Source organism: Parasteatoda tepidariorum, chromosome X2, assembly GCF_043381705.1.
Source record: "Parasteatoda tepidariorum isolate YZ-2023 chromosome X2, CAS_Ptep_4.0, whole genome shotgun sequence".
In the NCBI taxonomy this organism is placed as follows: Eukaryota; Metazoa; Arthropoda; class Arachnida; order Araneae; family Theridiidae; genus Parasteatoda; species Parasteatoda tepidariorum.
Window position 1 is genome coordinate 7,203,686 of NC_092215.1, and position 26,379 is coordinate 7,230,064.

The window sequence follows — 26,379 nt, forward strand, 5'->3', positions numbered from 1 at the left end:
TAGTTATAAATATCAGATGATTAACTTAAAACTCTGTGTATCTTACATGATTTAAATTCATTTATTAAGTATCAAAATATATCTCTAGTTTAAATAGTCTGTTTTTTCTATTCCTATTATTTTTTGTAGTATTTTTTCTTTTCATTATTGTGTGTTCTAGGCTGTTATGTTTGTTTTTCCCAAGTGGTTTTTTTTCCTTGGGAAAACTTTTAATTGAATGTTTTGAAGTGCATAATTTTTTTCAAAAGCTTTCCTAAAAGAAAAAAGTGGGTTGTGTAGTGGGATTTGACATAACAAAGTGATCAAAATATGTTAAATATTAGAACTAAAAAATGTTAAATTGTTTTATTATACATCAAAACAAATATAGTACAAATAATAAATGTCTTAAAAGATTCAAGTTAGAACTTGCCAAAACCATGAAAAAATTACATTGCACCTGTTCCAGATCAAACTGCTTTTTTCCTAAATGTATGTACATAATTTGATCATAGTTTTTGTACTTTTTGTAATAATTTTCTAAAATTGAGTACTCTTTTCTGTAACATCTTCCAGAATTTAATCTGTTTTGGCAAGTTCCACTTCAACAATCTGAACATGATTAATCACAACAAAGTTATATCTATCAGATTCTGTCAAACTTTAATTTTGTTACAAATCTAAAATGTGACTTATTAAAAATCTGTGTCAAAGATTCTCTTGATTGATATGTTAATTCTGTGATGGCTGGATTAAGTTCTTAAAATCTATGCCTTGAAACCTACGATTTTTGTATGATAACTAAACTTATTGAATAGATAACATTTTCAAATCCTTTGTACTCCCCTGAATTACAAACATCAATAACTTTTTGTAGGCTAACTTTTTCAGGTTATTTTACATTAAAGGATTTTTCCTACCACCACAGAATTTTTAACGAATTAAATTTGATTATTTACAATGAAATTTCAACAATACTTCTAAATTCTTATCAGTCTTATATTATAAATAGGTACAAAAAATACGATTCTGTACAGTTGACGAAACAGAACAACTTGTATGAAATCACAGTCGAAAGGCAACTTCTTTTGTTGAGAAGTGAATTATATTTCAAAACAGCTTGAGAAAGATGATTATTTACTCTAAGCCAAATCCTTCTGCATTTGATATGGCTATTGTTAATTTTTCTCTCAAAATATCTCTATTTTTATATCGTGGAAGGACCAATTGGTTGAAACATGTATGGGAAATTGGTAACCTAAATGAAAAAAAAAAATTGTATATGATAGTGTTTTCTAGGGAGCGCTGCAAGTTCTTGACTGCCTATACTTCCAAGTTATTGTTTTTTAACGTGTTTTGAAGCCATTTGGCTCACAATTTGATCATTGTATTTGGAGACTCTCTTGAGTAGTATTTCTTGTATACGTGTATTTGTTACTTGATTTATTATTTGTGGTTAAAAAAGAATTTTTATTTGAAGACGTGAGAATTGTTGTTAGAAAAAAGAATCATTATAAAACACTTACTTTGTTAACAATATACAGACTTCAAAATTTAAACCTAAATGATAATTTGTAAAATGAACTTAATCTCACTGCTCGAACAATATGCTGACACTAACATATGATGGTGCATGGCTTATACTAGGAATAAACAAGTAATAAGAGGTCTAATTAGAATTGTCAAAAAAGTGAGTTCTTTTTAAATTTAGCTACCATATCACCTTTTTAACAATACATCTCTAAATAATTAAAACAAATTTTCACTTCAAACTCACTAGAATTACTATAGATCATTAATATCTTATGAAATATAGCAGATTTTATGTAAGAAATTTCATTATTTATTTCTTAAACAAAATGATCTGTTTGAAAATATTGCATTGCAGAATGAGCTGTAGTAAGCAGCTGTATACTTTCTAACTGGAAGTGGAGCAGGTCAAGAGTTTGAAATTGTTGTTGTTTACATTTATATAGAAAACACCTTCTATATTATTATTTTTGATTTATAATAATAAAAAACACACTCATGTCCTGGTAATCAGTGTTCTACAATCAGTGAAGTTAAAATAATATGTATGGAAAGGACATTCGCAAACAACTCAAATGTTTTCAAAGCTGTAATGAAATATAAAATTACGAGAGTTGTTCTTTGTGAGGAAATTAAATTTAATTAAAGGCAAAGTTTTAAAATCTCAAATAGTAAAAATTTATTAAAAACCTATATGTGTTTCAATGTCACAATTGTACATCTTTATCAGTAACTTAATAGATATGGATGGTAGAAGATGATAGAGACGATTCAAATTTGACAGAAGTTACATCATACTTAAAGAAATAAATATATACAGTTAAAAGAGCCCAAAAAATTGATGACTTTAATTTGTAATATTATTTATCTTTTGGCTCTTTTAACTGTATATTTATCTCTTTTTGTATGACGTACCTCTGTCAAATTTTAAACATCTCTGTTTTTACCACTGTTCTTTTATGCTACTGATAAAAATGTACAATTGGGACATTAAAACACATACAGGGTCTTAATAAATTTTCAATGTATTTGAGAATTTTCAGTGTTTTTTATTGAAAATGTAATAAAAGAGTTTGTTATAATTTTAAAAAATTGGTTAAAGTTTGATTATTTTGAATATATAATAAATTCCAGATTTTTTAAAATATATTCTAGAAAGATATTGTTATGTAATGAAAACATTTGTAGCATTAGTGTAATGGTTTAAAAATATATTTAATGCTTCGATTATTATAATTTAGAAAAATTAGTGTAGTTTTTTAGAAATTCATTTGGGTCTTTTATTTTTTGTTAGGTTCGCACATAACATAATTTTTTTTTTGTTACTCTAAATTATCTCATAGACTGTCCAATTAAAAGAATACTCTGAGAGTAATAAAGCAAATTGTAATACGAACACATAACTCTAATTGATAGCAAAAAATAATTTTTTTGTCGAATGCATATATTTATATTTAAAAAGTTTTAGTACTAACTCTGAACTCTAAATTTGCCTAAGAGCAATTCATTGTCAGTAAGTAATTAATGTCATTTTAAAAAATCAAAAATATTTCGTATTTAAAATGATTTACTACCATCAATAGGCTTAGAATGCCTTCAGTTCATCAATTGAAAAGAAGAAGAAAATATTATTGGTTTCACAAAATCCCGTTTCAGGGTTCTTTTTGTCAAATGTAACGTTGCTGTTAAATTGATGGTAAAAACTTTGACTTAGGCTCTATATTAGAATTTCTTTTCTTATTCATGAATGGCAACAAAGTTACTTGATGAAGTCTAGAAGTTCCCTGAATAGAAGCAAATTCTACTTAAGGGAAATTTAGAATTTCTTATTGGGAGATCCTGAATTTAAAAGTTTGAACCTGTATCCTTTTCTGGAGCAGGAAATAAATCATGAAGTGTTTATTGTCGTTGCTATGAAGGTTCACATCTCCGAGGGTCTAATGAGAGCAGAGCTTTCTTTCGTGGCATTAACTTTGGTCGTCAGGAGTTCAAACCTAGAACTAACCTTTGCAGAAATAAAGATGGAGATATTTTAAGCGATAAAACCGACATTCTCAATAGATGGAATGAACACTTCGACAACCTACTTAATGTAGAGTGCGTTCAGACAGAGTCCTGTTCACCAAACGTTAACCAAGAGTGTATTGCACCTCTTTCAATGATTGAGGTTGAAGAAGCAGTTCAAAAACTTAAGAACAACAAGGCTCCTGGCCCAGATTTGATATCACCAGAATTCATCAAATTGGGAATTCACCAGATGGGTTAAAGGCCATACATAATATTCTAACATCAGTATGGGAAAAAGAGATACTCCCGGAAGAATGGAAACACAGCACTGTTTGTCTTATACACAAAAAAAGGAGACATTCTTGAATGTTCAAACTACCGGGGTATCAGCATGCTCTGCACTGCATATAAAGTCTTTTCAAAAATTCTATATCACAGACTTAGCCCCTATGTAGAAAACATCATTGGTGAATACCAGTGCGGTTTTAGGAAGGGCAGGTCTACAACTGACCAAATATTTTGCATAAGACAGATTCTGGAAAAGACCAGGGAATTTGGAATTGGTACCCACCACCTATTTGTAGATTTCAAAACTGCTTACGACAGTGTAAACCGGAAGCGACTCATTGAAGTTATGCGAGAATTCAATATCCCGGACAAGCTTGTACGACTCACACTGTGTAAGACCATGCAGAAAGTTAAAATCCAAAATGACTTCTCGGAACCAATGGAGGTAAAAAATGTTGTAAGGCAAGGCGATGCTTTGGCATGCCTACTCTTCAATTTGGCATTAGAAAAAATTATCAGAGATTCAGGAATCAATACCAGAGGACATATCTTTCATAAGTCTGTCCAAATTTTCGCTTTTGCCGATGACGTTGACATCATAGCGCGAACACAATCTGATTTAAAACAAGCTTTTCTATCCATGGAAAAAGAGGCAGAAAAAATGCATCTCACTATTAACCAGGAGAAAACCAAGTACATGCAATGCACCAAAATAACTGATTCTACAACTCACTTGCAAATTGGTGAATACAAGTTTGAAAAAGTAAACAGTTTTGTTTATCTTGGTTCTGAAGTCAACGTTAATGGCAATATCGCACCCGAAATACAAAGAAGAATCAATAGTGCAAGTAAATGTTTCTATGGATTAAAAAAATATTTAAAATCAAACCTACTAAAAAGAGATACTAAACTGTTAATTTATAAATGCTTAATCAGACCTATCCTAACATATGCCTCAGAAACTTGGACAACAACACAGAAAGATGAGAATTCCTTGGGAATCTTCGAACGTCGGATCCTAAGATCCATTTTTGGGGGCAAACAAGTTGATGGTACTTGGTACAGACGTTCAAACTCAGAACTCTATCGGGCCCTTAGAGAGCCTGATGTTGTCAAGTATGTAAAAATTCAAAGAATTAAATGGGCTGGTCACATCATTCGAATGAACAGAGAGCGTCCGACAAACATAATCTTTTCGGCTCAGCCCATCGGATCAAGGCCCAGAGGTCGACCAAAGCTGAGATGGGCCGACTGCGTGGAAAGAGACTTTTCAGTCTTAAAAGTCTCAAACTGGAAGNGGTCGACCAAAACTGAGATGGGCCGACTGCGTGGAAAGAGACATTTCAGTCTTAAACGTCTCAAACTGGAAGACAACTGCCAGGCAGAAGCAGGCCTGGAGGAAGTTGATTGAGAAGGCCAGGGCCCACCCGGGGCTGTCGTGCCATTGAGGAAGGATGAAGGTTAGTTCACATTGTTTGATTTGATAAAATCAACAAAATTTGTTACGTTTTAACTGGGTAAAAAATTAACAACTGAAAACACGAATAACAGATTTTGTTTTGTTCGTAATAAGACTTATTGAATAACTTCTCTATAGCATTTCAAATATTGTTAGACTGGTATAGCTGGATAAAAATAAATATACTTACATATCTGTATTGTGGTTCAAGGCTGATATTTTAAAAGCCATTTCTCCCATTCCTCCTACAGGTACTCTATCACTTCCTGTAGTGAATCTCAAGAATTGTTTTTGAAGATCAGGGCTGTAACTTTTTAAAATTTCCCAGAACTCTCTAAAAGAATTATACGAAGAAATTTTTACTAAATTGGGACACTGGGAAAAAATGCTCAGAAAAAAATAATCAAATAATTTCCAAGTGAATCACATTTTTTCCATTGACTTATTAACCGCTTCCCATACCAATTTTTTTGAAAAAAAGTGCTAAAAATCAACAGATTTTTAGTTCATTAATAAACACAAGGAATTAAAACAAAGCGTAATACACAAGTTTTAAGTAAAAATTTTATTTTTTTTTATGTTTAAAAAGCATTTAATTTATCACTATTCTTCTATCCCGAGTTATCTCAAGCAAATGAAAAAAAATTAAATATTAGCCTTTGTATGATAATTTTTAAAACAAGGGACATACGAAACCCCCCATGTAAATTCATCAACCATCGTATATACAATAGCATAAAACACGTGTGCACAATCCTAACTCCCAAACAAAGCTTGGCCAATTTCCAATCGCAGCAGATTATTATTTATTTATTTTTGCTTTCGGCTGAGTAAAAACAAAACGAATTTTCTCGGGATAATAAATATTTGCAATAATACATATCCGAGTTAACTCGGGTTAATCAGAGATCTTACATACAATGATCTCCATTTGAGTATTACATACTTAACCTGCTCTTGTGTTTGCTTATGAGCATAACATTTTTGTAATCATAGATTCAACCACATTCTGGCTAGCTAGAGTGATCGACTTGACAATATGCTTAATTTAACGAACCTTTTTAAAACCATTGTTATTGCTAGCATTCATCCCCTTCTCAAATTTTAAATTGCTGATATTGATGCGAAAAAAACAAATTTTAAATAATTGATTCTTAAGTTTAGTTATCTCAATACTAAATAATTCGAAAATTGTTCTGCTGTGTTTAGCTAGTTAAGTCACCCTTAGTTAGTTGAAAACCCATACTTAATTATTGGCTCTTCTTCATGAAAACCATCATAAACTGTCACTTTACGAAGTTCATCCATATCAAGTGTTGGACATCCACATACAAGCATTTCAACTTCTTCTGGTCTCAGCATCTAAAAATAAACAAAAAATGAAAAGTCTGACAACCAATTGGCTAATAACTTTTTTTTTAAAGAAATGTTATTTTAGAGTTAATTTTTTTTATTTAATTCTGCTATGTATTTACACTTACATTACATTATTATGCTTTTATTATTAATAAAGATTGTTTTTAAGTTGACGAGAATGTGTTCAGATTTTTTTAAATTTGTTTTTATATAAGTTATTAGATGATCTGATACATTAAAAATATAGATTCTTTAAAAATTTATAAATAACTATGTACGTATGAAAGTATATACGTAAATATTATTTTACCGAGTTATTCTTTTTTATATTTTGCTGAGTATTTACACTTGCATTGCATTATTATGCTTTTATTATTATTTAAGATTGTTTTTAAGTTGATGAGAATGTGTTCAGATTTTTTTTTAATTTGTTTTTATGCAAGTTATTAGATGATCTGAAACATTAAAAATATAGATTGTTTAAAAATTAATAAATAACTATGTATATATGATCTAACAGAATTGAGCTAAATTTAATTGAATGTTTAAAAAGTAATTAAAAACATTATTTTATTTACCATGTTTATCATTACCTCATTTACCATTTTAAAACGAGTTTCTTTTTTTTTTCTTCCCATTTTTCAACAGAATTTAAGTTTGTGCTGTGCAATTGGAAAGTAATATTAGTTTATATAAGAATATTTCAGTGCTACATTTTTTATCAATTAGCCAAATAAATATAATTTTTAATGAATAAGCAAAAAATCTTTTTGGTTTTCTTAGCATTTAAAAAGTTAATGTAAATAGTAACTTGAAAAATTTCATTATCTTTAAAAACCTAAATTTTGTGAATTTTATCTCTAAAGTCTTGACTGAATTTTTTTTAATCTTATGGATGAGGCGTTTTTTAATAATTAAAAGATCCCCCAATTGCTGTATTTTTTTATTTATTTTCAAATCATTATTTGTTGCTAAAATAATTTGTAATTCATATTCGCAATTAAAAGCGTCCAGTGTTTTTAATTTACACAAAAAACTTTTTTTATTCAAAACTCACTTAAAAAAGAACAGTCTACGTTGTTTAAAAGCAATTCCTCATGAGATTAGTAAGATGGGTGGTCAACCAGGAAGAAAAAATTTAGTATCCTTTAGAAAAACGGAAAATTTTATAAAATTCATCTCAGTTACCTGACAGTGGTTAATCTGACAAAATTTCCCTAAACACTGGAGACTGTTTCCATGTTCGATAATAAATATTCAAGATGTCCAGATCCCCCCCCCCCGAATAGGTATGTAATAGATTAAAATGCTAAATAGAAGGAAAAAAAATAGAAAATTAAAAATCTAGTATTCTGTTTTGGAAATTTTAATTTTTATAGCTTATTTCGAATTTCATAGAAGTGGGTAACCTTTATGCGTGTTTTGTATTTTTTACCATTTGTGTTATGCAATGTTGCAAATAAAAGGAAAGAAGAGTAAGAGCTGATGGTTCAAGATTATTAAAAAAGAGCGCTACTCAAAAGAACAAAGCGCTTTTATTGTTGAGCATTGTTTCCTTATAAAATTTTTTGGTCGTATAATTCCTCGCTATTCGAATTGGCCGCCCAAATCATGCGATTTAATACGATTGTGTGTTTTCCCTTCTCCCTCGGCTTATGTCAACTCGCTCACGGTCATCGACACCTTGAATGATGAAATGGTTGCATATCAACGAAACTCAGCCCCATCTATGCAAAATAATTTGAACATTTCAACAAAAGAATGCCCACGTGACAGTAAACACCTGGATCTAAGACTCACTTTCATGGTATGCTGTACTTGCATACTTTGTGAATCCATAAAAAATTTTGCATTTTAATTAGCGCATATGTATGTATGTATAGCATAATAAGTAAATACAAAAAGGACAACAAAAAACGAAGAAAATTAAGAAAAGCAATAAGTTTTATTTACTGCGCATAAGCTGCAAGTAAATAGAACTCATAGTATAAGTTCAAAATGTAGAGAAAATATGGGAAAAATTACAGAAAAATGAAAAAAGGGGGAAATAGAAAAATGACAATAAAAATAACTCAAAACCAGAAAAAAATAACCGGAAAAAAGGAAAAGAAAATATATAAAAATCCGGATTTTTATGAGTATTCAAGTTAAGATATATAAATCACAATCATATATTTCAGTTACTCTTGCGTTAAGTGAGATTTACAACTGAAAAATTAATGTTGAAATAAATAATAATCGTTAAAAANTTAAAAAAAATAAAACGTAACTTCAATAACTATATTTTGAATTCTCTTTTTCACAGTGAGAAAAATAAGACTACTACATGCAATTAATTCCACTTCAAACATATAAGTACAAACACTCACCTTATAATTTTTTCAACGAAACAAGGTGTTGCAGAGATAATAACAAATTCAAAAATTTTTTCAGAGAAATCTATTTGACCAGGTAATCCAAAATATTGCTAGATGACTTCCTATTGTTTGGCAGTAAGCTATTGTTACCAATCAATCTAAAGAAAAACTTTCAAATTCTTATTTTTAATGAATATATATGAAATGTTCCTTCACTGGGTAGTGTTCCTTCACTGGTTGGTTTACCCTACTTGGCTCTTCATTTGAAAAGTCACTTTGACACTTATTGGACAGCTATGTCTCTTTTATATATTTTTTTCTCACTCTCTAATTACGAGCAAAAATGTAAAAAAATATATATATACAATATATAATAATTACTAAATTGTACTTCTTAGATTATCTTAATTATATTTGTACTAAAATATAAGATAAAAAAAAAGTAGTTCAAAAAAAAAATTTTTTTTTGTCATTCATATACAAACATTTATTAATAATTGATTTTGTAAATTAAACAAATTGCAATTATTAATTACTATTTCTCTTAAATCTAAATAACTGCAAATACGAGCAAGTTTCAAAAATTATTGTTTGGAAGTGAGCCGTGTTTGTAAGATTTTACCTATGTAGCAGAAAAAGACACTGGTGCATTTCATAACCATAAATTACTAAAATTCTAAATATAAGACTTTTCAATTATTTTGATCTAAATTAATACAAATTAATGAAAAAAAGAACTGAAAATATGTTTAATAAAAATTCTGCGTCAAAGGACTAAGAGACGCTATACCGTGAGGGGGGGGGGAATTTCATGGCAAATTCTGCTTCATCTTCATTAGTAATTTAAAGCTTGATTAAAGTACGAAATTTCAAATGCTGAGAAAATATTTTCAAAAATCAAAATGCAAACAAATTATTTGTGTATAATTTCTGCATAATCCTAAGTAATCTGGTCATAATTTGTATGTTTACCTGTAATAATTTTTCTTTTAATTGTCAATGGATGAGAAATAGAATTTGCTATGAAAGATTTCCTCTTAGTAAAATCGAAAGAAAACAGAAATTTAAGCTTCTTCCTATTTTCTATTCTAGGAAACTACATATTCACCTTTCAAAGTTGAAAAATTTGTTACAGAGTTTGTCAATAGATGTCACGACTAACTAAAAAAACTGTAAAATAGTTTTTTTACTGCATGTTAGACTATTCAAACAAAAATATTTTCATGGGCAATACTATTTCTTAATATATAAAAACTTACTCTAATTATGGAGGCGGTGATCATTATTCCAAATTTTTAGTGGTAGTTCAGGTATCATCATTGAGTTTGGGCAGATACATCTTAATTTGAATGTAATATAATGATAATTATCTCAGAGAATTGAACAATATCGTTTAAGTCAAATTGATTTATTAAGTATTTAAAATGGTCATAATTTAAAATAAAGAAAAACCCCTAGAAACGATCAAGAAATCTCTTCATATTGAGAATTTTTGTTAAGATTCATATTCAACAGTTGGGACTGAAAGGCCCAAAAGGGCACCCCCAGTCTCCAAAAATTGGAAATTGAGAAGTGAATGAATTGTTCCCAACGGACAGTTAGGAGCACGGGAAGAGATGCAAGGTTGGCGAATTGTCGAAAGATAACATAATCAAAAATAAAGCCAACCCCTCAAAATCAATATTAGATTTGATATTACTTTGGCAATCGTCAGCAAGACTGTGGGAATTAGTATAACCATGTAACTGCGACATATTTGTGGTAAGAAGTAAAGATTTTTTTTTAAAATTAGTCGCGATATTGAATTAATGAGTCTTACATTAGTAATGAAATGGAAAGTAAGCTATTACATTGATCGATAAGAAAAGAATAAAATATTTTAAATTCGCTTTTTATAAATTTTAATAAAAATTAAATAATTGATTTAATTTAATTACAATTCGATTAAGAATGATAATAAGTTTAAGAAATAAAAGAAATTTTAAAAGCTAGGAAATATGTAACGTCAATTCACACCAATGCTGCACAATCTAGGCTCATAAAAATTCACAAAAACTGTGAGATTTGAATCATTTCCTTCTCGGTGAAAAAATGTTGACAAAATGTCGATTTACAAAAAAGTTTAATAACTTTTAAAATATTTAAGTATTTCGTCTGTTTTAAAGCCCAACGGCACAATTTTATGTAGAGTGTAAATTGATAGCTTTGCTTCAAGTATAAGGCACTTAAACAGAACCTGATTAAGGCAGGAGCATACTGGGCAGTTGCCCCGGGCCCTCACATCAAAGAAGGTCCCCAAATCGAATAGAAAGCTTATTTTACGTTTCCTTCTTTATTGAACTTTTTTTAAACAAAATATCAGTACAGTGTAAAATTTTTACGTTTTATGTTCGCTTCTTCATTAATCTATCGCATGAACCTAAAAAATCTATCTTTCATAAATCCATGGTCTTCTAGGGTGAAATTCAACTAAATTTTAGCAATGACGATGGACAAATTTGGCCAATTAAAAGCCTGTATTTTGATATATCACAAAATGTTATATGTTTACAAAAATACGGGCTTTTGATTGGTTTAAGTGAGCTATCGTGATTGCGAAAATATAGCTGAATTCCACCCTTATGTCAGCAAGGATATGAATTTTTCGCAGCTGAATGACAAAGTTAACAATCAGAAAACTGCATGATGGACATAGAATTGTCAGAAAATCAATGAAATGGACAGTTTCGTCTAACGATTGGAGGGAATATAGCTATTTTAGGTCAATTTTCTTGTTATGTATTTATAATGAGGGGGAAAATTTAAATACCTCCATGAAATTCAGTTCTTCAATACTGAAATAGTGAAGTAGAGGGGGCCTCAAAAAAAGTTTTTCGGACCCCAATTAGGCTAAGTCGGCACTTTAACTGTTGCTTTTTTTATTTTCTTTGGCGAAAGAGCTACGAGAAAGCAAGTTAAATTGTTCTACCGTCAAGTGCTAGACTTAACGCGCTAGCCTACCTAATAAAAAGGCAAACCATCCTTTTTGCAGAGGCTGTTTCCCAGGCAGTCGTAGCAAATAAAGCACGACTAAAAACTATTACCTGATCTGAAAGAGAACCTTTCCAAGATATAAAAAAAATAGTTTTAATAAACAAATAAATGAACTCACCGTGTCTGTTCTCATTTGTAACTGGAAGATTTTCCCCATCTGTTTTTAAAACATGCGTTTTTATCCCACCAAATTCTTCAACAGAAACCTAAAATAATAAAATAAAAAAATTTTTTTAATGGAAAGGGGAATAAAGAAAATAGTTCAAAATTTTTAAAACTCTGAATCTGTTACCTGAAAATTCATGCAAAAATCTTCTTCAACATTACCTTCATAAGTCAGAAGTTCCCGTAACCCTATAGCAACATCCTAGAAATTAGGTTTTTAATTAAACTTTATTTTAACTACGTTAAATTTGACATTAGTATAACATTAAATGATTTAATAAATTATTTATCATTTTGTAATTACAGGTTATTATTACCGGCATGACTTCTGCAAGATCATCAATTCCAAACTTCCAAACCCCAACATTGGCATGTGTGAGATTTTGCGGAACAACTGGTGGACTGAGAAGTTTTTTATAACAAGCTGTTGGAAAATGTAAGTCTAAAATAATCGAGTTATAAACAGCTAGTCCCATAAGCTAAGACAAAATTAAGGAAATACATAATTGTTGATCAGTTTGGATTTTATTATAGTTTTTGAGAGCTGGAAATTTTATTCAAAATTTTGTGTCCGATTTGTTTGATAAAATAGTTTAAAAATTGACTTTGTTAATCAGATTTTAAAGATAAGAATATGTCAATAAAATATGTAATTAAAAGATTACAATAAAATATCAACAAAATATCAAAATAAAGCATCAATAAACTATATAATCAGATTAGAATAAAATATCAATATAAAACATCAATAAAATATGTAATCAAAGGATTACAATAAAATATTAATAAAAAAATATCAATATAAAACATCAATAAAACATATAATAAAAGGTTTATAATAAAATATCAATATAAAGCATCTATAAAACATATAATCAAAGGGTTACAATCAATATAAAGCATCAATAAAATATATAATCAAAGGATTACAATAAAATATCAATATAAAACATCAATAAAATATATAATTAAAGCAATACACTAAACTATCAATAAAAATATCTATAAAATATCAATATTAAATATCAACAAAATATATAATCAAAGGATTATAATAAAATATCAATATAAAACATCAAGCAAATTTATAATTAAATGATTGCAATAAAATATCAATAAAAAATATCTATAAAATATCAATATAAAACATCAATAAATCAACAGATTACAATAAAATATCAATGTAAGACATCAATAAAATATATAATCAACAGATTACAATAAAATATAAATAAAAATATCAATAAAAATTATAAATAAAGTATGAATGCGAAACATGAATAAAATATATAATGAAAGGATACGACGCCGATAAGATTATATTCTCGAAGATTCCCTGATTGAGATGTACTGAACCAATAACATCTTGATTTATTATGATAAACGAACATACCTTTAAAAGTGAAATTATTTTAAATACAAAACACTGTTTTAGTAATACTTTTACGTAAAATGTATTTTTCTATTTACCATAGTCTGGATCAAAAATTTGTTTTATTAACAGTAGAAACCATTCCTTAGTTAGTCCTCCCATATCTAGGCCAGGTTCTCCGACGAATGTTACTTTTAATTTTTTCTTTAAATCTGTTTGTTTTCTTGCAATCTAAATACATTTATATATTAGACATTACAAAATACATATTTTTGAACATTTCTGTACATTAATTGAATAGAATAAATCCATTTTGAAACTATTGGCATTTTTTGAAATTATGTCTTTATTTTTTCTCACCAATTTGCTAAAATAAATATGCAGTGGCTTTTTTAGAGAACTATAAAATAATACAATTGAACAGTGAGAAAAAAAATATACATTCAATTATTTGTGATCTAAATAACTGAATCTATAAGTACAAAGACTCACTATTAATGGTTCAACTGCTTAACTTTAAGTGTGCTAATTGAATCTCAAGTACAAAGACTCACTATTAATGGTTCAACTGCTTAACTTTAAGTGTGCTAATTAATTAGAGGACATAATGTTTGAAGTTACGAAATCCGACACAAAAACGTACTTTCTCTAAATAAACTTATTTGAATCTTCGACTCTAAAAGAGGATCTAATATGGGCCCAATAGTTTAGGCCTTTTTATGTTTATTTCACGTTTTGCATATTTCACTATATCTCGAAAACTTATAAATCAAACCAAAAATGTTTGCTCAAAACTCTAAAATTCGCTGATGAAGATAATTCCTCGTAAAAAATAATTTCTAATAATAATTTATTATATTTCATTGTTTAATTTAATAATAGTCGAACAAAATTTAAATTATGGGATATACAAATTTTTATATAAGAGTTACAAATTCAACTCCGTCAACAAAAAAAAATTATGTTTATTTAGAGAAAATGCATTTTTGTGTCTGATTTCGTAATTTAAAATGTCGTCTGCTCTAATTAATGAGTATCTTATATTTGTTTAAACATGAATCAGCAAATGTTTTTAAAAACTAAATCCATACATAAACTGCTGTTTGTAGAAAATGCAACACCATGAAGGAATCATCAGAATCAAATGAAATTCGCAGCAAATGTCAATTATAGGATATTATGCAAATTAATAANACAGCAGTTTATATTAAATCTTGAATGCATTACCTCATTTAAAGAGTCTGAAACGAGATGGGATCTTCTAACATTAAGATTCAAGAAAAAAACATCAATATCTGGTGCTTGTTGGTGCATAGCTCGACTCATCAAACTCCTCTATTAAAATAATATAATATAATATAATATAATATAATATAATATAATGTAATGTAATGTAATGTAATGTAATGTAATGTAATGTAATATATAAATAATAATATAAAATGAAAATATTTCACTTGTATTTACATTTAATTATCAAGGGAATCAAAGACGGAATTTGCTGCAAACTTGATAATTAAATAAGTCGAAAATTATTATTGAGTAAATTTCTGCCAAACTAATAGAACTAAAATATATTTCTACTTCAAACTTTTCTAAGTTAGTAGAAAATTATAAAGATGTAAAGCAGTATGATTTCAGTACGGTTTTATTTGAAGAACAATTGTGAGATGACGGCTATTTAAAGAAAAATGGTATTATTTAAATTCTAGGAAGAAATATACTATTGAAAATATTACTGAAAGTTAAACTTTTACAGCATTTAGATTTGCTAGGAAAATTAAGTCGATAAATGACTTTTTTAATTTTTCGTTTATAAATTTAAATAAATAGTTAAAGTCAATCATGTGTGATGCACATTTGATTTCATCAAGTCAATGCGAAGTAATATTAATCGGCTTATGACCTTGATAAGTTTGCAGTTCGTTTTACTTATATTTACATGGTTATTTAAGGCATAAAAATTTAGCTAATAAAAATTTGTTTATAGCTACACTTACTAAAAATCATTCTGATGTTTTTTTTCCCTTTTCGTTAAAGGTTAGCAAATTTTTTCTTTTTATATATATTTTTTAAAAAGTATAGTGAACGATGTATGCTCGCTTTTTAGTTCTAGGTATAAAAAAAGTTGTTTTTAATAATAATAGTACATTACGTACATTTTTTTTGTCGTTTTTTAAAATCAAATTTAAGTCTATTTGAAAATTGAAGTAATATTACGAAAACAAACTCAACATTTTACTTTTGTCATGGAGCAAATCATTGCTTGTCGTATTTAAACCCTAGTTAATTACTTCGTATTGATTTGATTACATCATTAATCACACATGATTTACTTTAACTAAACTTGCTAATACTAGAGCCTAATTTTGTACGTGGGAGCTAACGCCTTCCAAATTGCACCAAAGGTGCTGGTGTAAAATACTCTTAGTGGTTGACGAATCAGGAGTTAGAGTCTTCTTGTCGCCAGGCTAACCGTGAGAGGTTCTCGTGATCTTCCTCTCCATGTAACGCAAATGCGCGTTAGTTCCATAAAAAAGTCTTCCCCGCAGGCAAATTTTTCCCAATACTTGATCCAGGAGCTCCCTTGTCTTCTTGATTGGGTTCAAAGTTACAAGGCTACGAAGTTGAACATTCGTAAACCGGAACATTGGGTCGGCTATTCAACGACGATTATAAAATAAAATAAAACATTTACGGAACATATTGTATATTAACAGGAGTTTATTTATATCTAGAGACTACTTTAGGATTCAATATCATGATGTTCTTTTTGATGTTCTAACATGATGTATTGTTTTAGAATTGAAATAATTGAATAAGTTGATCGTGTTTATACGTACCCTAGCATTAATTATCATTTGTTGTTCTGAATCTCTTTGCAAGATCATCTTTTTGGCAACTATACTGAGAATGAAAGGATATTGGCAATAGGAAAACCTAAAAACAATTCAATCGTAATTAAAAATATTTTTTAAACTATGTTATTATTCGATACGCTAATTTGACAAATTATGGATCATAATGAGAAATAATCACAAAGGTAACAAATCACAAAAAGTAATGAATTATTTTTAAATATTTAAAAAAATCAGTAGAATTTGACACATACGTCTAATGTCTTATACTGCTATACTTTTTACTGTTACCTTCGTAGAATATTTAACAAAAATATATAGAAAAAAAGTCTAGCCTGTAGAAAAAATGTATTTGTATCGTTCTTAATAATTAAGGCTTGTTGATGTTAAAATAAATTTCTAATCATAGGAGAAAAACTGAGGCTTATCATTGTTTCATAATAAGCACTTTTGTAATTAGAAAGTAAAAGAGGACAACTTTTTTTCAGTACATTGTCTATATAGTAACCAAATAATATTGTAATAGGAAAAAAAAACCTAACGACTAGAAAGAATAGCCTTTGAAACGTTATTTAAAAATAAAGCTGATGTTAAATAAATTTCTAATTTTAAGAGAAAAAATGGGGCATATCATTGTTTCGAAATATGTCCTTTAGTTATTGGGAAAGAAAACAGGACACCTTTTTTTCAGTACTGTGATTATGTGGTAGCAAAATAATACTTTGCCTTTTATTTAATATTTTTTGTAATCATCTGCGTGTGTATTAAATTTCGAAGTAATTTTTGATATTATTTTAGGATGGTAAAATTTTAAGTAAGTAATAAAATTCATTCTTAATTTTTTTTTTCTAAGTAAAAAGAAAAAAAACCCAATGAGTTATAAAGTTAATTCGGATGTGTTCCTTTTTTAAGAATTCAGAGCAGTTAATTCTCTTAATAAGGGGGAAAAGAACTGATGATAAAAACTATCCTCTTCTAGCGTACTATTAATTAGCCATAGTAGTCATGAATATTTTACTCCGTTCGAAAACAAACTAGATATGAAACAGTTTACTAGTCTAATAGTTTACAAACCATATATGAATAATTAAAAATATTATTAGTTTTTTTTTCTTTATTGTCCTGAGAAGTGAGAATTTTCAAAGATTATATGAAGCAATGCAAATAATTTTGATACAATATTAGTAAATCAATACAGTTTTTTTTCAATGTGATAAAGTATAAATTCTTATAGTATACATTTTTAAATTAAAGTTTAACAAAATTTTGCATATATACATTAAAATTAGAAGATATAGCCATAGTAAAGGCTGTAATAAAGAAAAAACAGACAAAAACTAAAAATAATAGAATAGAGTTATTAAAATTAATTTATTATTATGCTGAATTTTTTTATGATTTAAAATAGTTGCTACAATTTTAATACTGTATCATTGATTTTTTAATATTTATGTAAGCATTTTCTATGACTTTTTAATTAGCTATATTTTAACTTAATGTCTTAATTGTTAAATGTTATGTTAAATTTTTATTAACAGTTACTATTGTAATTAAACTGTTGAAAATTAAATTAAATATCTTAAAAATTCTAAATTGAGTTAAACCAATAAATAAAGATTATATTTTTTGGTGAAGTATGATGCACACTTTTTTAAATTTAAAGTAATCTCTTATTTTGCATTACAACCATTTGTAATTAAAATGAAGAGTTTGAATGATATTATTATTAACATTTTGTAATATGTTAAATACAACACTAATTAATCATTTATTTACGAATTTATATTAAAATAACGAAATAAAAAAGAAGTTTACTTGTGATTTTTTGTTGGATTTTGCCATCGATAGTACTCCGCCATTAAATTTATGTGGTCCAATGCACTATTATAAAACTCAGTGTAAGATATGAGATTGGGGTTATTTCGATTGTTAGCTGTATCTGCAATGATAATATGGTTCTAATATAGTCACAATTATAGCAATATAATTGTCTGAATCGACAATGTAATTTTAACAAAAATTGAAATGACAAATATCATGATGACAAATAAGAAATAATATTAATATAGTTTTAAGTAAGTATCAGAGATAGAAAAATATCATTATAATTCTTTAGATTAAGTAACGGTTTTTTTCACAGCTAACAGTTTGAATATAATCTTACTTATGATTATTTGACTATTTTGTTTGAATTTGGTGAAATAACAATTAAATAAATTTGTGATAGTGTGTGACTTACTTATAAGTGCTAACACTCTTGTAGCGCTTGGTATCCACCATCTACTTTTACTAATCGACGGAAGTTTATGTCCATTTGCGGGGGGGAATTCACGTATCGTTATGAATTGTAATATTCTTTTAACAAGTTGACGTAGTCTTTCTGACTCTGTTCTATAAAAAGGAAGGTTTTATTAGAAAATCAAAAGAATAGTGTCATATATATATATATATATATATATATGTATACAGAAAATAAATTGTATACAAATAACCAGTGCAAGGAGAAATTTAAGTACATCAAATTTTAAAGTATTTATTTTAAAATTTAATTTCATTTGTTCGTAACTATTATGTTTAACAATTAATAAAATTTTGGTAATTTTGACTAACTTTTTTTCTCGATATAGCAATAAGCTTGTAGTCAAAAATGCTGTAAAGTAATTTATTATCATTTTAAAATAATGTAAGACAACGCCTGCTTATTTTGTCATTTGATTTATAAAGAAATCCGCTAGGAAGTTAATAATGAAAAAATAAAAACAATATGTTTTTCAGTTCCAGTACTATTTCTCTTCCTAATTTTATACAGTCAAATCCCGCTATATTGAACCTTCAAGGGACCGAAATTTCGGTTCACTATAACCGGGAGTGCACTATATCCGTACTACAAACAATTTTTAAAAAAATTTCTGAACCTTTTATTACACATTATTTAAATAAATGACCCACAAAAAGAAATACAAAAATGATTAAAAATCAATATGTAGTAAGAAAAGATGTTTCATTTTTATTACTCTAATACATCTTGCGTACAAAAAATTTAGGGATGTCCTTTATTTTAGGATGGGAAGCTGAGATAGAAGAAGCAAACAAGAAAAAATGCTTATGGCTACAATCCACTCTATAGATGATTTTAAAAATCGGTAGGGGAGAGGGGGGCACATGTGAACAAATTTTTTTATTTCTTCATTTTTCGAAAAATATCATAAATATCTCGCAGTAAAGAAGTTCATATGTTTAAATAGTCTTTTCTTTATCTTATGGAATTTTTTGAGATTTTTCAATAAAATATTTCTTTACTTTATGATATTTTAAAAAAATGAATTCAATTGTTCACATGTGCCCCTGTTGGGGGCACATGTGAACATGCCTGGGGCACATATGAACAAGATTAAAAACACAAAGCAATCATCATATTTCAAGGAAACAAATCTTTAATATGACAGATATAGATACGTATTATAATGAAGGGGTTGTAGCTTACTATGTGGATTTAAACTGTACAACAGTACTGACAATAAGAAAATAATTTTTCAGCTGTACAATAATTTTTTCATTGTTGGGTTTTTCGCAACTTCATGTTCCTCAGGAGTTGTAATGGGCCTTTTTCTTTCCTCTCTGATACTCTTTCATGCTTTTTTTTCATTTTTCTATCTTTTCATCTGTAGTTTAGCAATTCTATCTTTCTCAGGTGTATCAGTTAATATGCGTGATGCGCGATCAACCATTTAATAAAAAAAAAAAAATTTTTTTTTTAAGGAAAAATTTATAAATTAATTATGGAAAATTAAATAATAATAATTTTAAATGCATACATATTTTTTAAACTTATAATATCATGAGGATAATAATCTTAATACTATGTAGGGGCACATGTGAACTGTTCACATCTGCCCCAGATGATTTGTTCACAAGTGCCCCATCATCCTTCTTAAACCTTACTTGAAAAATAAGGAATTTTTAATTGAGTAAAAAAAAAATTATTGTCATAAACTTACCTGAATGTTCATATAATAGTCTGCAATAGTTAATTTTAGTTTATTAGTTGATTTATACTATGCTTTCACTTGAAGAAGCTACTGATTATAATACATACAACACCAGTAGATACAAAGAAATTTTCAGAATAGAACAGCAAAATGTCTCATTGTTTTGAAAGTTTCGCAGAGAGGTAGGACTGCCATCAATTAAAAATTTTTCAAGATTTTTTATTTCAAATCATATTGGTAAAATATACCATGTTCACATGTGCCCCCTGTTCACAAGTGCCCCCCTTTCCCCTACATGTATTTTATGTAGAAATTTCAAAATTACCAAAAAATGAAGGAAAAAAAATCAGTCGAAGAGGGAAAAATTTCCTCTCTTCTTTTGGTTCACTATATCCGCAAAAAAAAATTTTATTTTACGTGTATAGTAAGGCACAGTAGCGGATATTTCGTTCACTATATCCGGGAGTTCACTATGAACCATGTTCACTATAGCGGGGTTTGACTGCACTTTAATAATTTCAAAATTGTTCTTACTTTGAAAACCAGTTGATTAATAATTGGTGATCGCCACTGCTAAGTCCGATGGTTCTTCGGAATAAATGAGCAAAAACAGTGTACGAAGACTGATTACTAAACAATGGATTCTGAAAAAAAAAATTGAATGAGGGCAGAAACAACAGGATGTTCTCTAAAGACCACCCTTAATATGTGTTTTTTAAAATTCTTATTAACCGCTTCCCTTACCAATTTTTTTGAAAAAAAATATACAAAGAATCGACACATATTTTTATTTCATTTATAAATACAAAGAACTAAAACGAAACGTAATACACAAGTTCTAATTTGTAATTTAAATTTTTTTTATGTGTAAAAAATATTTAATTTATCATCAGTTTACTATCCCAAATTATCTCGATCAAATGAAAAAAGTTAAATATGAGTCTTTGTATATGTTCACATCTTCATAGTTTGAAAAATCATCTACATTACTTTCGTCATTTTTTGACTCTTTTTTTCTATGTCAATTCATCAACCATCGTATATACAATTGTACAAAATACGTCTGCAGTACCACAAATAGCAAAACTCCCAAGTAAAAATTGGCAAACCTCCAATCACAGCACATTATTATTATTATTTTGTTTTACTCCTGACCGAATAAAAACGTGATAAAACAAAACGTATTGACGAATTCTGCTAAACCCGAGTTTACTCGGGATAATAAATATTTGCAATATATGCATACCCGAGTTATCTCGGGATAATTAGGGAAGCGGTTAAAAATGAAAACAAAAATGTATACTCATTGGGGGTCAAAGAAACAATAAAAACGCTTTCTAAGTCTGACAAATCACGCTAGAAGAAGGCGGGAGTAATTAACAGCAAGACAGGTATGATAGCGTGAGATAACAGAGAGAAATTGAAGGACGATTTTTTATTAAAAATGTTTTCAGCTGCCGATGAATTCTATTTGATGTTTATTACATTTGCTTCCTCTACTGCAATTTGTCAGATTTAGAAAGCATTTGTGTTTATTATTAGCTTAAACATTCATTTGCAGTTTTTGTTTCCATTTTTGATTCTAAAAATGCATATTAAGAGCGATCTTTATGTAACACCTTGCATACAAAATATATTAGAGCACATAATTTTTTTTAAAACCGTAAATATTGAAGGAAAAGAAATCAAGAGTAACATTTAGTTCTGAAGCAATGGATACATTTGTGGGGATGGTAGTTATTGACCATGTTAACTTTCATCTATGAAAAGGTACCCCAACAAAGAATCGTGTTGTCTTATTAGTGAATTGTAATTTTGTAGTGGTAGATACACTACATTTGGGGAGAGTGGGGTCAATTGTAACAGGGTACGATTGTAACAGAGCGAAAATTTCGAGTGTCGGGTTCTAGATTTGGTTCCTAGGTGGCGCACAAGATGTATTTAATAAATCTACATGTACACCCCTGCTGGCAACCATTTTTATGTACTTTTGAAAGAGTTACATCACAAAAGATATTTTCACGCTACGTAAGTACTTTTTTTGGTATTAGAATATTATATTGTAACAAAGTAATTTTGTTTAAACAAATAAAAATTATTAACCGAATATGTAAGTGGACACCTTAATTAACATTTCAATAAAAAAAAAGATTAGTTTTGCTAATTAACTAGCATTGTTTTTAACAAATGAAGCTGAAATGGCGTCTTGGGGACAATTGTAACAATAAGTAAAGGGACGATTGTAACAGCTGAAAATAAATAATCTTATGTTTACAAACCATTACTTAACTCTTTAAGAACCACCAATAGTTTCCTATATCATTTATATTATGTTGCATGTGCATTATTTTATTTGTCACCTTTCACAGCATAAATTAAAATTTTTAACCCCTTAAAGTTAAAAGTTTAACCCTTTAGGTCTCTGCTCATTATTATTTTTACTCCTAAAATATCACTACTATTTTGATCAATAAAAAAATATATCACAACTATGATAATATGTATAATTAACTATGTTTTAGTTGAATTTATGAACTGTTACAATTGACCCCGTAAGTGGGGACAATTGTAACAAGTGCACGACTGTCAAAAATTGTTAATAACTAATATAATAACATTTAAAATAAGGTATTTATTTTTTTTTCTAGTAGAGGATAGTCTACTTTACTCGTCTGTCAATTAATACTAATAATATATTGGATTTTTTGTTAGTTAAAAATAGTTAAGTAAAAAGTGTTACAATTGACACCACTCTCCCCTACTCTCCCACCAGAGCTATAACTGCGATAGAATTCGATGAACGGACACCACTAGTTGATTCACTGCTGTTTTGTGAGAAGCCGGGAGAGTTGTATTCAGACCACCTTTCTTTTAAGTGCTGATCGTGAGAGCTGCTTTAAGATAACGGTCGTGGTCGATCCTGTGTTGTCAATAGCAGTCGAGTGAGTACGTTGTGTGTGATCGAGTCTGAGTAGCAACAGCGTGAGGAGGGGGATAATGTAGCAGTCACAAGTAGCAACGCAACGGTTCAATGTGGATCATCCGTCGAGGTAAGATCTGATCGAAATGGGCTTTATTGTTAAGGTTGGCGTTTTCATATCGAGGTGGATGTTTTTGTTAAGGTAGGCATGTTCACATCACGTCCGGGTCACCAATGTGGGGATAGTAGTTATCGATCATGTCAACCTTCATTTATGAAAAGGTACCCCACATTGAAATTGATATATAACTGTGCACACTTTTTTTACTATATGACCAAAAATTTAAAAAAAAAATAATGCTAACGTGACAGTAAAATAATTTACTTGAAAGTGGTAAAATTATTTCAATTTTAATTATAATCTTGGTAACGGAATCACATTTTCTGGATACCTAACGAGATGTTTAAAGTCTATTTTATCTTAATATTATATTTTGAGATGTTTTTGCAAATTTGAGCCTTTATTTGAGTTTCTATTATTAATAATTTTAAAAAAACATTTAGAAGTTTTTTGCACGGAATTACAAGAGTACTTAATTTTTTAACTTATAATAATTTAGTAATTTAATAATTTAGACGATACAATAAAAAGACAATAAAGATAAAAAGCATGAAATTAATTAACGGAAGATGTTGGATAAAAACAACAATTATTTGCACAACATAACAGTAAAAGGACAAAACCGTTCCTTTAAACTTTGAATATTAATGGGAGAGAGAGAGGGGGAGAGAAAGAGGTTTCCTCGCGAAAAGCGATCAGTATAATTTTTTGTACACTTACGAAGTAATAATGATAACTTCGCTGCTTTAATAGGTGTAGTTAATATCTTAGTACTTTTCTTTAACTTCAGCAAATAGACGGATTTGCCAGTTTTCTGAAGTATTTCGGTGACGATTTGAAAAGTACGCGTATTTATTATTAAAAGAAGTACATGCATTTTTTTAAAAAAAAATTTTTAAATTCGGCCACTGAGATTTAGCTGTTTATGCCCTCTTAATTAATAAAAAGCTCCATAATTAGTAAATTTCTAAAAAGAGAAAAAAGTAAACATTGTATCTGAAAAGGAGACCCGAGAAATATCAAAAATATATTTTAAAATGTGTTCTTAATTTTAATACTAACTATTAAAATAAATCCAAACGATACTTACATGCAATAAGGCAAAAAGAGCTTTTGTTTCATCTTTGGCTTTTAACCTACAAAAAAGAATATTTTTTATGTAAGGTTAAATTGAGGGAATCGAGCGTAAGTGGATAATGGAGTATATAATTTTTAAATGTTTTTTATATTACATGCATTACATTAATTATATACATTACAATCATTGTAATTATTACAATTATTGTATTTAGAAGAAATCCGAATCCGACAAATTAATTTGCATACTTAAGATCATCCCCACGAACCATTCAAATTGACTCCTAGAAAGTGAAGATCCGATCATTAGATCAAAAGTTAGCTAGGGTGCTCCGTTTATTTATTGTTTTTTTTTCTTTGCTCACTGTACGTTAAAAATAAAATGAAGAACTTTCAATTGATCCCCTTGTTCCTATGATAGCATGGAAAACGTAGTAGTACAGACATATTTCCACGTTTAAAGTTGAATAAGGTTCTATTGTATGAATAATTTATAGATGCGCAAAAAATTAAAATTGAAAATTTAAGAATAAATCGTCAGGCATTATACTTATTGTATATTAAATAGGAGAAAAAAATCAATTTGGAAACAATTTGCATTACAAATACATTTAAATGAGATATTCAATTGAAACAAAATCAAATAGGAAGACGGCTGCATTTAATTCTATTTTAAAAATTTAAATATTGCATCCAATGTAAAAGTCTTAAACAATTTAAAAGTTAATTGAATGTACGTGAATTGATTCTATGTAAGAAAATATATTGAATTTATATCAAAGTGGAACTTATAATGAAAGAGAATTACTTTGTTACCTGATGTTTGTTGCCAGTACAGCTCCAATTGTTGCTTTTAGTGCAGCTTTACTGACAAAAGAAGGCTGAAATCAACAACAAAAATTCTATTTATTAAAGTAAATTATTTGTTTAAGATTTATATGTGTACACTGTTAGAAATTTCTCTGAAAGAATGGTTAAATAACAAGTTATTGAATGGTTATTTTACCATATTTAATCAAAACAGTCAGATAACCACAAATAAAATGGTAATCAACTGTTAAGTTAAAGAAAAACTGTTTATTAACTGCTTTCACCTAATACGGTTAAACAACCAGAATTTTATCGCACCAACTAGTACCACCTAATGAAGCTACTTAGTTCCTTGCAACTGCGTACATATCGTAGCCGAGCTGCCTTATCTCTCAATCTCATGACCGGCTGGCTGAACTGGAGTTCGAGTCCTAGTGTTGACACTACAATGTTTCCTCCATAAATCAACACATGAAGAATTTCCGGCAATCTCTATGTCCAGCACTCTCCAGTGTCCATTACCTTATGAAAGGCCGAGCTCCTATGTCTAGTTAAATGATTAATTTTTTTAAAACTTTTTTGAAAAATGCTAGTTGCAAATGGTTAAAAAACTGTCTAGTTTTGTATTTATGGTTTTATAACCATACTTTTTGTAAATGGTTTCAAAACCATAAAGGAAAAAATTGTTCTTTTCCGTAAACTTTACGGTTAATTGGATGGACAGACAGCTGCCAGTTATTTTACCATAATCTTAGAATGAAAATTTTAACAGTGTACAGGATCTTTAATAATCACTCGCCTTAATAATATGTTTTTAGAATCTTTGAAAAAAAAATGAAGTTATTATACTCTGAACTTATAAGGGCTAATTAATATCAACGTGAAAAATCTAATCAAATTCAACGGCATTAAATAAGGTTTAAAATCATTTAAACCACATTATTAGTCGAATGAAAATATGAAAGGCGATCTCAAATAATTTACTCAACAGAAGTTATTAATCTTCAAATCGATGAGTACCAGATTGTCTGGGAAGTAAATGCGGCCTATGCACAATG

The 26,379-nt window shown here is 28.5% G+C and overlaps 1 protein-coding gene across 1 annotated transcript in view; it reads right to left on the minus strand.

The window, feature by feature from the left end:
* Window positions 1–330: 330 nt before the first annotated feature.
* The window catches only part of LOC107454849 (probable E3 ubiquitin-protein ligase HECTD2), a 68,886-nt gene continuing 42,837 nt past the window's right edge, over window positions 331–26,379 (minus strand). The window contains exons 6-20 of the mRNA XM_071188423.1: window positions 25,328–25,392; window positions 24,525–24,570; window positions 20,928–21,037; window positions 18,644–18,795; window positions 18,220–18,343; window positions 16,390–16,486; window positions 14,774–14,881; window positions 13,645–13,777; window positions 13,479–13,567; window positions 12,492–12,653; window positions 12,302–12,376; window positions 12,054–12,215; window positions 6,510–6,625; window positions 5,454–5,597; window positions 331–1,237 (exon numbers count right to left, since the gene is read on the minus strand). Coding sequence (XP_071044524.1) covers window positions 1,117–1,237; window positions 5,454–5,597; window positions 6,510–6,625; window positions 12,054–12,215; window positions 12,302–12,376; window positions 12,492–12,653; window positions 13,479–13,567; window positions 13,645–13,777; window positions 14,774–14,881; window positions 16,390–16,486; window positions 18,220–18,343; window positions 18,644–18,795; window positions 20,928–21,037; window positions 24,525–24,570; window positions 25,328–25,392 — 1,704 coding nt within the window. The 3' untranslated portion in view covers window positions 331–1,116. The remainder of the gene's footprint in view (window positions 1,238–5,453; window positions 5,598–6,509; window positions 6,626–12,053; window positions 12,216–12,301; window positions 12,377–12,491; window positions 12,654–13,478; window positions 13,568–13,644; window positions 13,778–14,773; window positions 14,882–16,389; window positions 16,487–18,219; window positions 18,344–18,643; window positions 18,796–20,927; window positions 21,038–24,524; window positions 24,571–25,327; window positions 25,393–26,379) is intronic.